At 43.2% G+C, this 12,145-nt stretch overlaps 1 protein-coding gene across 1 annotated transcript in view; it reads right to left on the minus strand.

Moving 5' to 3' along the window:
* The window catches only part of Htr3b (5-hydroxytryptamine receptor 3B), a 47,173-nt gene extending 40,354 nt beyond the window's left edge, over window positions 1–6,819 (minus strand). Inside the window, exons 1-2 of the mRNA XM_004666460.3 lie at window positions 6,774–6,819; window positions 817–977 (exon numbers count right to left, since the gene is read on the minus strand). Of these exons, the coding sequence (XP_004666517.2) occupies window positions 817–977; window positions 6,774–6,813 (201 nt within the window). The 5' untranslated portion in view covers window positions 6,814–6,819. The remainder of the gene's footprint in view (window positions 1–816; window positions 978–6,773) is intronic.
* Window positions 6,820–12,145: the final 5,326 nt, after the last annotated feature.

Below are 12,145 nucleotides of genomic sequence, written 5' to 3' on the forward strand. Positions count from 1 at the left end.
AACCCCACCTCCCAAGATGCGGATCATACCTAGCACTAACCTTTCAACCACAGTATCAGGAAGAAAACTGTATATAACTGGAGGGCGTTTTGTCTGTTTAAATATTTTTATTTATTTATTTGCTAGCAGAGAGAGATAGAAGGCAGACAAGACAGAGAGAATGAGCACGCCAGGGCCTCCACCCATTGCAAATGAACCCCAGATGCATGTGCCTCTTTGTGCATCCGGCTTTACATCGGTCCTGGGGAATCAAACCCAGATCATTAGGCTTTGCAGACAAATGTCTTAACCACCAGGTGGTCTCTCCAGCCAAGTGGGTGGTTCTGAAATAGGATGACAACAACGTGGTGACATGTGCCTGGAACCCCAAGCACTTGGAAGGTGAAGGCAAAAGTATCTGGAGTTCAAGGTCATTCTTAACTATGTAGTGAGTCTAAGCCTAGCCTGGGCTACATGAGACCTTGTCTGAAAAAAGCAAATAAGGGCTGGAGAGATGGCCTAGCAGTTAAGCACTTGCCTGTGAAGCCTAAGGACCTCAGTTTGAGACTCAATTCCCCAGTATCCATGTAAGCCAGGTGCACAAGGTGGCACATGCATCTGGAGTTCGTATGCAGTGGCTAGAGGCCCTGATGCACCCATTCTCTCTCGTTCTCTCTCTCTCTCTCTCTCTCTCTCTCTCTCTCTCTCTCTCTCTCTCTTTCTGTTTCTCACTGCCTCTCTCTCTCTCTCTTTCTCTTGCTCTCAAATAATAAATAAATGATTTTAAAAAAAGCAAATAAAGACAATCAGAATAAGAAAATGTGGGTTAGTCCTTACCACATCCAATACAGCATGGACTGACAGGTCTAGGTAGACAGTGGTGGCTTCAGTCCAGTTGTGAACTGGTCTCACTTCCTTGCGATATTGCCCTAATAACTGCTTGGTGAGATGATGCAGAGCAGAACTCCTAGGATGAGGCACAGCCAGGGCCACAAGTCCTAGAAGAGAAACCATGACTATGAAAATGAAATGAGGAAGCATCTTTAGATTTCAGACCACTAGGAACTTGGTGGCTCCTAGTGTGATATAGTTCTCAGCTGGCTCCAGTCCACGTAAATCCACAACCATCCTCTGCGTTCTCAGGCAGACACTTACATAAAGCAAGTGGATGGCCCAAGTGCCACCAAAAGAAAGCTCATTATAAAAAGAAATAAGCCAACCCCATCTTCAAGATTGAAAATTGCAGCAATTCCATTTTACAGCAATTACTCATTAAGACAAAATCCTTTCTTTCTCTTGCTTTCTTTCTTTGACAGCATCTCATGTATCCCAGACTGGTCTTGAACTCTCTGCATCCTAAGGATGGCCCTGAACTTTAAAAAAAAAAAATTGTTTACTTATCTGAGAGTGAAAAAGAAAGACAAGGAGGCAGACAGAGAGAATGGGTACACAAGGGGGCCTCCAGCCGCTGCAAAGTAACTCCAGATGCATGCACCACCTTGTGCATCTGGCTCACATGGGTATCAGGGTATTGAACTTGGGTCCTTAGGTTTCACAGGCAAGTGCCTTAACAGCTAAGCCATCTCCCCAGCCCCTGGCCTTGAGCCTTTGATCCTTCTGGCTCCACTGTCCAAGCGTTAGATTACAGACATGCATCACCATGCCTAGTTTATTCGGGGCTGGGGATCAAACCCAGAGCTTCATGCATGTTAGGCAAGCACTCTACCAACTGAGCTATAGCCCCGGCCCCAGCCCCCGAGTCCTTTCTTTGCTTTTCTGTCATCCACCAATGGCATAGTGAAGAAACTTATAGATATATAAAATCTATCTATCCCTGGGCCAAACTTGATCCCTGGCTTAGTTTTTCCTTTACATTTCCCATGTGTAATGGACAAACCATTGAACCCAAAGATGTGTGTAAATTTCTACATAATGGAATTAATTAGATTCCAATTTGTATTTTTCTCCCCTAAAATCTCTTTTCTCACACTGTCTTTGAATAAAATGCACTTGTCAGAAAATGAGATCTTTGCTTTGGGAACATTCTCTCTTGTTCAGGGAACAACCATTTCCTCTGGCCCAGGAATCTTGATTTGTAAAAGAGCCAAGATTGGTGCCGTAGCATTGGAGGCCAGGGGAAGCAAGTAAGAGAAATGAACACCAGCAATTGGAAGTGACAAATGTGTGACGGCTCTCTCTGAATTGCAAAAAGATATTTTGTTCACAAGCTTCACCAGCCCTTAGGGGATTCAAAGCTTCACTAAGTCACTGGGCTGAAGCAAATTGCACACCTCCTGACATGGTGCGTGATGAGATCTATCTGCAGTGTCCTGCGTGTGAATTCACCTGGGCTCTCAGTGGTTTTGATGGTTATTTTGATGAGCTGCTGAAAGTACAAGGGATCCAGCAGGAAACTGTAAATGAGATCACTTCTCCCTGTGTGACAATTCTGTTTGTACCCATTTCTTTATGAATGATGTCATGTCACTTGCCGCCACAGGCAGCAATTTCTAGGATTGATCAATGTCAGTGTGACCAAAATGTTAATGATGCTAGAGGTGCAATACCAGGTTGTGGACGGTGAATATTCACTGTCATTACCATCAGAAGTGGGAATCTAATGAGCATTTAAACTCCTGACTATTCACCCAAGAAGATGCCTAAAATGGCATCAGCCACTCAGGCATTCAGGATTGAGGTGGGTGGCTTGCATGGGACATCACTTTTAGGGGTTTTGTGAATTGTTATTGTCTAAAGGTGTGCTGTGAATGTCTCTACCTGAGAACATTTCTCACCGGTGTACCCCAGGGAAGGAAAGCCAGGCGCATAAAGCTAACCTGGGCCAATGTTCTTCCCACAGACTTCACTTTGGGCAGCTGCTTTTTTATCTCGCTTGATAGCTCCCAATTTCAGTCTCAGTTGGGGAAATGCTGAAATGTTCTTGAGTGGGAATATGAAACTGAGATTAAACTTAAAACATCATTTTGAGGAATGAATGTGCGTTCCCTGTACCCTCTGTCTAAATTCCTCCCTGCTATCTTTTTTAGGAAATAATTCATAGATCTCTGGTGGCTAGACACCTTCTTTCTAGAACATGTCAAAATCTTTAGGTAAGAAGAGAAAGTTCTGGGAGCTAGGACTAAGAACAAAGGAGAAACAAGCAAATGGAAGTGTGCTTAAAAAAAACCAAAAGGAGTTCTTTGTGCGAGATGGAAAGAAATAATAAACTACATTTCTCCTATGAATGCAAATTTGCCCTGAGGAGAAAGATCAATTACAGGAAAGAGATTAAGGGTTTAAGTGACCATTAATTAACAGTAACTGACGCCCCTTGAAAGCTAATGTGACATTCACACAGCACTAACTGACTCCCGGCTCCTTGATGCTTCAACAGACCCTGACTGAGGCTATCAGCAGCAGGCTGAGGGAAGACTTCTCACTAGCATTGCCTCTTCAAATGCCAATAATATGCTTCCCATAATTCACTCGTCAATTTCTGGAAAGGAGACTGTGGAAGGGACTAGCTATGAAGCACTTGTAGGTGAAGAGATTTAAAAAGAAGGTAAGAATAGAGAGCCCCGCCTGGTGGCGTGTGCCTGTAATCCCAGCATTCCAGAAGCTGAGACAGGAAGGTCACAAGGGAGCTCCAGACCATCCTGGACAGAGTTCCAGGCCAATGTGGACCAAGTATTGAAGCCTGTCTCAAAAAGAAAAAAAAAAAAAAAGAATTATTCCTTTGTTTACTTTGTTTTGTTTTAGTGTTTGGTTTTGTCTTTTATCAATTTTTATTTATTTATTAGAGACAGAGGGGTGGGAGAGAGAGAGAATGAGAATGGGTGCGCCAAGGCCTCCAGCCACTGCAAATGAACTCCAGACGCATGCACCACCATGTGCATCCGGCTTACGTGGGACCTGGAAAATTGAACCTGAGTCCTTGGGCTTCATAGGCATGCACTTTAACTACTAAGCCATCTCTCCAGCCCACTGTTTGGGTTTTTGAGACAAGGTCTTACTCTGTAGCCCAAGGTGTTCTCAAACTCACAGCAATCCTTCTGCTTCATCCTTTCTTTTCTTTGTTTTAGTGAATTAACTCTCACACATACCTACATCTCTCTTAAAGAGTTTGGGGCATGTTGGCAGACCAGGACCTCTTGCCACTGCAGACAATTCCAAGAGCACGCACCACTATGTGTATCTGGCTTTATGTGGGCACTGGGAAATTGAACTCAGAGCCAGCAGGCTTTGCAAGCAAGCACCTTTAACCACTTAGCCATCTCCTGAGCCCCACCAAAAAGAGCTGTTCTTGATTTAGTATGTATTTTTGGAATTACTAGAAAGGTATACAAATGTCAAAGAGGTAACAAGGAAATGGAGATTTAGGTGTATGGGTCAACTGAATCCTCAGTCCTCATGAATTGAATGTACTTAGTTGTAAGGCAGTCACTAGGCTAAACTCATCGCATGAATGATCTTATTAAACAATCACACTGATCGAATGAGCTAGGGATTCCACTGCCCACTAGGAGAGCACAATACTACAGACTCAAGAAAGTTAGCACTGCCCAAGGCCAGAGTCAGCAAAGGGGCCGGGATTGAAACACAGCTGGTCTGCATCCAGAGCCCAGGCTCTTCTGGCCTGGATCCCTAAGAATATGATGATCAGAAGTGAGTAAGATATCAAAAGACAAAACATCTTACATGGTATACATTATGGAGTGGAAACAGAGTCAGCTCTGTGTGTGCTTTCAAGTTAGTAATATTTCACATCTGCGTTACACATGACACTTTCACAATCTCATGATTGTGATTGATTCTCATGAATAACCACAATGCAAGTTAGTTAAGGGGCTGGGAATGTAGCTCAGTTGACAGACTGTTTGCCTAGCATGCACAAAGACATGGTTTTCATTCCCAGTGAGGTATCAACTAGGTATGGTGGTGCACAGTTAATCTCAGCACTTGGAAGGTGGAGGCAGGGGGATCAGAAGTTCAAGGCTATCCTCAGCTACACAATGAGTTCAAGGCCAGCCTGAACTACAGGGGATACTGTTTAGATAAATAAATAGATAATAAAGAAATAAATGAAATTGACTGCCTAAGAGATAACTTACTGGGTCACTGGGTTGGTGAGTGGTGAAGCCAGGGTGGGCATTCTCATCCCTCACAGACTCTCAGCACAGAAAAAGCAGCTGTGCATTGGTGATCACACCAATGTTCTGATATTTCTAAGTCATCTTGATATTAGCCCAGCAAAATTCTAAAAGGTAGATCTCTTCCTCACAAATGTCCTCTGTATGCTTTAAGGTAAAGCATTGGACATTAGACACCACTAAATTATTTTTTTCATCATTGTATACGTTGTATATATGTATGGACGTTATCAATAAAAAAGTTTTGAAAAAATAAAATATTTCTTCTGCTACATTGGTAACAGAAAGCAAACACAAGTACAAATCATTAGAAAGAGAAAGAACAATTTATTCTGTTTTCTTACCTTTATTTTTCTATTTTGTCTTAGTTTCATGTTAACAATTATTTTTGCAAAGAAACCCATTAGCATTCATAAAATTTTCCATATTTTACTTTTATAATTGAGATATGTCTTTCTCCACTAAGTTAAAACAGCTAGGATTTTTTTTTTTTATACTTTAGTGATGTGGTTATTTTTCTTTTCTACCAAACAGAAATATTTTCAGTGTTTTCTTTTTCTTTCTCTCTCTTTTTTAAAATTTCTAGCTTCCTAGCTCCAAATTCCTTGTTTATCTCTATAGTTGACTCATTATGCTTCATTATATTTTAGATTTTGAGAATTCTGATAAGATCTAGGAGACGCCTCTAGCAAATGCCAATGTCGACATAAATTCTTATTGTGGGTTTGTTGGTTTGAAGCAGAGTCGGAGTTTATTGAAAGGCATTTTAGCAGTCTGAATCTTGGGGTTTAAGAAAAAGAGAGGTGCTCAAGGAAAAATGAGGCATACCTGAGTGTGAGTATGGGGTTCTCAAAGGACAGATACCCACAAGTCCATGATTTGTGCACATTTATAAAAAGTCAATTGCACCTTAACTAAAATAGCCTGATTCAGTAGTTACTGGCACCTAGGAAGCATAGGGGGAAAAAAAAGTAGTATCTAAATTATTTTCAAGAAAATTTGATATAGTCAAGACTTGCACCTTTTTAGTGCCTGACTTTAGAGAAATACTTACCACCTCTATAGCTTGTGTAAGGCTGTAGTACCAAAGCGATACACACAGGTATCCAGGGCCATGATTCATTCATGAAGCCCTTGTCTGGACTGCTAAAATCTTATAGTGAAACCAGGGCTATTTTGGGTAAAAAGAATTCATCATCTAAACCTACAGGCTAACCTGAAAGAGAAGGCTCCAGACGCAATGTAAATTTCTGCAGAGAGCTGGGTTTCTGGAGAGCAGAGGCCTGGACCGGTCCTAACACTGCGGAGCGCACGTGCAAACCCCCGCTGTGGTGCTTGCTTCAGCTGCTCACATGCGACAACCCGACTATACTGAGATTAGCATGGCCGGCCTAAAATGACACACAAGTTCGTGAAGCATTCCATATTAAAAAAAGAAAAAATTCCCCACTCTGTGGTGCTATCCCTGGGTGTGTGTGTTTGGAGGAAAAAGACAGAGAGTTGGGTTCTGGGCAGCTTCCTAGCATTGGCATTTTACAGACCATGAATTAAAGACGAACGCAGATGAGCTCACAGCACGGCGTTTATATTGTCTGTTGTCTCTAAGGGTTAACAGTATCTTGTAAAATCAGTAGTGGAACTCACCCATGGCAGCCATCAGGATGCAGGAGCACAGAAGAGCCATCACACTTGCCAGTTGATCGGGAGCGGGTACCAAAGAAGACAAAGGCAAACTTGCCTGCTGCGTGGGACCGCTCAGTTGTTCATTCCAGAGGTCCTCTCCACTCCGAGCTCTGTTTGCCGGGCTGTGGTATCCTCACTGTTGCTATCTGGTAAATATTGGACTAAGGCACGCAGGCGCCACACAAAGGCTTGGAATTCGGTGCCTTCATGAAACCCCTCAACTTCTCCATGGCTCTGCCTGGGGATCAGATGATGGCCAACAATCCCGTCTCCCTCACAGGAGATGGCTAAGTGAATAATGTAATATACAAGGAGCCCCTGAGGAGAGGAAATTCCACACTAATATGATTTCCTTCCCAGCCTTTACCTAAAGCAATGCTCTTGCTGACATTCAGGACACTAATTTCATTAATAATTGAGATCTAAATAGCTGCCTTAAATCAGACTTAGGCAGTAACATCTTCTACATTTGAGAATGGTTATTGGCCTCTGGAATTACATATGGATAATGGAAACCTGGAGTTGTCTAATGAAGATCAACTGTAACCAATACAGTGAAAAGGGTGCTTTTTGTTTCTCCTTGGCCCCTTTAATTAAGAGAAACATTGATTTTTGATAAGTAGGAATGCTTTTTAAATTCTCAGTAACCACAATGCAGAGAAAGTAACTACCTAAGAAAAGATTGTTGTGGGCTTATGGAAGATGAGAACTATTAAAGTTTAACATCATTCAATAGAAGAGTTTTGGCTTGAATACCTAATTACTCTTCATTACATTGTTAAGTTGGGTTTTTTGGTAGGTTTTTTTTTTTTTTTTTGAAACACCTTCTTATGTAATCCAGGTGGTGAGTATACCTGGTGTCCAGATCTTAGCTTCCCAACCCCAAACCCACTGAGCAGAAGAAACAGGACAATGATGATGACAGAGGATGCGGGGAACACACTGAACCTGAAACATCTTATTGGGCCACAATGCCAAAGAGCACTATCAGAATAAGGGGCTGGCCACGGTGGCGCACACCTTCAATCCCAGCACTTACGAGGCAAAGGTAGGAGGATCGCCATGAGTTTGAAGCCAGCCTCAGAATACATACTGAATTCCAGGTCAGCCTGAACTAGAACGAGATCCTACCTCAAGAAAGAAACAACAGCCGGGCGTGGTGGCACACGCCTTTAATCCCAGTACTCATGAGGCAGAGGTAGGAGGATTGCTATGAGTTTGAGGTCACCCTGAGACTATCCAGTGAATTCCAGGTCAGCCTGGACTAGAGTAAGACCCTACCTTGAAAAACCAAAAAAAAAAAAAAAAAAGGAGATGGGCTGGAGAGATGGCTTAGTGCTTAAGACACTTGCCTGTGAAGTCTAAGGACTCATGTTCTGCTCTCCAGATCACTCATTAGCCAGACTCACAAAGGTGAAGCAAGCACGAGGGTGTACATGCCTACTAGGTGGTGCAAGCACCTGGAGTTTGATTTCAGTAGCTGAGGCCCTGAAGTGCCAATTCTCCCCCTAACAAAACAAAATAGAACAATTGGGCCCCCTATGCTGGGGATGTGGCTCACTGGACAGAGTGCCTGCCTACCATACACAAAGCCCTGAGTTTTGATCCCCAGTAGAAAATAAAGTGGTCATGGTAGTGCATGTATTCACGGCATTCAGGAGATGGAGGCAGGTGGATCTGAAATTTCGCTACATAGCAAGTTTGAGGCCAGCCTAGGCTACACAATACCCTGCATAAATACAAAAGAAGAACAGAAACATGATAAAAGGAACTTTGGAGTCAGCTTGAAGGGACTTCCACTGACCAAATGTGGAACAATTTGAGTGAAAAATCCAATAATGATAGGAACAAATTATAACTCATAAAATAAAATTACGACCCACAAATCCATACTGACAAATAAATAAGTGAATGGGAAGGAGAGAAAGCATAATTTCCTTAAATTAGAATGTCAGATAATAAATATATATGGGTTAATGGAATCTTTATAGTAATAAATAAATCATCCAAGAAACACCCATGGGTACTAAAACTAGTTAATGAAAGTTGTATGAGGAACAGGACATTATGCCAATGACTTTCATTAACGGTGATTAACAGGCAACACTGGAGCTGGGGAGATGGCTCAGCAGGTAAGAGCACGTCCTGCACAAGTTTGAGGGCCTGAGAGGGGCTGAGACCATGCGTTTAATCTCCAGCACTCACGTGAACAGCTGAGCATGGCCAGCAAAGCCTGCAGCCCTAGGCCAGAGGGAGCGGAGAGCTCCTTCCACTGCAAATGACTGAGGTGCCTGGGCCACTGTGCCCAGATGATAATGCTGTTCTCACTTTTGGTTAGAGAAGCGTCTTTTCTTAGATGGTGGTCACCACTGGCGTGACTCAAAACTCACCAAAGTGCTGAGAAGTGACAGTGGGAGTGTTCAGCACTAAGTGAGACGGCTCTATTACACCTTCCAAGGTTCAGGTACCACTGTGGAAGAGGTAGAAAGCATGTAAGAGCCCAAGGAAGGTGAAGTGTTTACAATACTGCCTTCCAGACACAAAGTGGTCTTGATATTCATGACCTCAGTGGCTGATGGTACCTACACAAGATCTGGATAATAGGAGGAAAAAATGGTGACATCAAAATAGAAGAGAGACTAATTGGAAAGAAGAAAGGATTCAGTGGAGGGGGGATTTAGGAGGGAAAATGGGGATCATGGAAAGGGATTATGATCATGGCATATTGTCTATACTTATGAATGTTTTCAATAAAAAGTTTTATTTGGGGGGCTGGAGAGATGGCTTAGTGGTTAGGCACTTGCCTGTGAAGCCTAAGGACACCGGTTCGAGGCTTGATTCTCCAGGACCCACGTTAGCCAGATGCACAAAGGGGTGCACGTGTCTGGAGTTTGTTTGCGGTGGCTGGAGGCCCTGGTGCGCCCATTCTCCCTCTCTCTCTCTCTCTCTCTCTCTCTCTCTCTCTCTCCCTATCTCTCTCTCTGCCTATCTCTCTCTCTCTCTGCCTATTTCTCTCTCTCTCTCTCTCTCTTTCTCTGCCTCTTTCTCTCTCTCTCTCTCTCTCTCTCTCTGTCACTCTCAAATAAATAAATAAAAATAACAACAAAAATTTTTTTTAAGTTTTTGTTTCTAATTTTGAGAGAAGCTGAGCGTGGTGGCACATGCCTTTAATCCCAGCACTTGGAAGGCAAAGGTAGGAGGATCACTGTGAGTTTGAGACCAACCTGAGACTACACAGTAAATTCCACGTCAGCCTGGGCTACAGTGAGACTCTACCTCAAAAAACAGAAACAAAAGTCTTTATTTTGAGATAGAGAAGGGGAGAGAGGGAATGGGCACACCAGGGCCTCCAGATGCTGCAAACAAACTCCAGATTCATGAGCAACCTTGTGCCTCTGGCTTATGTGGCTCCCAGGAAATAGAATCTGGATCTTTTGGCTTGCAGACAAGTGCCTTCACGACTAATCAATCTCTCCAGCCCAATACTTTTTTTTAATGAGTTCAAATAAGCCAGGCATGGTGGTGCACAACTTCAATCCCAACACTCAGGAGGTGGAGGGAGGATTGCTGTGAGTTTGAGACCAGCTGGGAACTACAGAATGAGTTCCAGATCAGCCTGGGCTAGAATGAGACCTTACCTCAAAACAAAGTTAATATAAATAAATTAAAATAATAAAATAAACAACAGATGCACAAAGTGGACCATGTGTCTGAAGTCCATTTGCAGGAGCAAGAGGCCCTGGCCTGCCCATTCACTCTCATTTTCTCTCTCTCTCTCTCTCTCTCTCTCTCTTTATCTATTTCTCTTTCTCTCTCTCAAATAAATAAATAAATAAAACCCACTGTTCAGGATAGGAATACCCTGAGGCACAGTCCTCCATGGAGACTGACTGAGGACTTCATGACCCTACAGTGAAAACCATAACCCCACTGAGGAGGGCTTCCAAGTTACATAAGCTGGGGCAAAGGCATAAAAAAGATAAAAAAGAATAACTTATAATTTATATAAATAAAAAATTTAAACGCACTGTTCAGATGATGAGCAGGTGATGAGGATGAATGTCACCAGCAATAGGAATCGTGTGGCAGGGGACTGACAAATGGAGAGGATGCAGGGCTCTTCTGGTACAGTGTTCAGCAGTTACTTTCTTGTTGCTGGAACAAAACACACACCCAGAAACAGCTCATGCAAAGAAAGGGCTTGTTTCAAGCTTCCAGCTTCTGGTTGCAAGGAGAGGCTTCATCAAGGCAGGGAAAACATGGCCAGAGCAGACAGCTAGGCATCACATCTTCATATCAGCAGGGAGCGAACAGCAAGAGCCAGCAAGCAGGGCTGGGCTAACACCCCCAAGCCGCACACCAGTGACATACTCCCTCCACCAAGGCTCCACCTCCCCAAGGCTTCCCAAACAGCACCACCAACTGGGAATTAGCATTCAAACACATGAACCTACAAGGGAAGTTTCACATCTAAACCACCACACAGCCCTGTTCAAAATTCACAATTTAGGTTGGAGAGATGGCTCCATGGCTAAGCGTACTTCCTGCATAAGCATAAGGGCCTGAGACTACCTGAGTTTAAATCTCCAGATCCCGTGTAAAACAGCTGGGGGTGGCCACAGGTACCTGTAACACCAGTCCCACAGGAAGCAGAGACCTGAGAATCAAGCCCTGCAAGCTCTACAGTCAGTAAAAGGAGACTTAGTTCACACTAAGACCAGATGGAAGAGTGGTGGAAGACACCCCAACTTCTACTGCAGCCACCAGAAAGGAACAACTCCCTCCACAGGTGAGCATATGGAATGCTGCAAGGGATATACACTGCATACACCATACACATACCACACCACAGTACTTACATACATACATACATACATACATACATACATACATACATACATACATACACATGTAAAAATAAGCAAAATTCACAATTTGAATCTACTCAGGATTTTATTATGTACTATATTATGGATCATTCTCCCCCCATCAAAAAAATAGACTTGAGATCTTTACAAGGTCAAGGTACGCCTGTAAAAAGACAGAGAGGGCTAGCGAGTTTGATCAGTGGTTAGAAGCATGTGCTTGCAAATCCGTGAATGGTCCAGGCTTGATTTCCCAGTACTCGCATAAAGCCAGATGTGCAAAGCGGCTCATATATCTGGAATTCATTTGCAGCGGCAGGAGGCCCTGATGAGCCCATACTTTCTCTTTCTCTCTCTCTCCCCACCCCTCCCTCTCCTTCTTTCTCTTTCTCAAATAAATAAAAAACATTTTTTAAAAAGACTGAGGAGGGGCTAGGAAGACGGCTCAGTGGTTAAAGGCCCTTGCTT

Source organism: Jaculus jaculus, chromosome 3 (assembly GCF_020740685.1).
Source record: "Jaculus jaculus isolate mJacJac1 chromosome 3, mJacJac1.mat.Y.cur, whole genome shotgun sequence".
Taxonomy (NCBI): Eukaryota; Metazoa; Chordata; class Mammalia; order Rodentia; family Dipodidae; genus Jaculus; species Jaculus jaculus.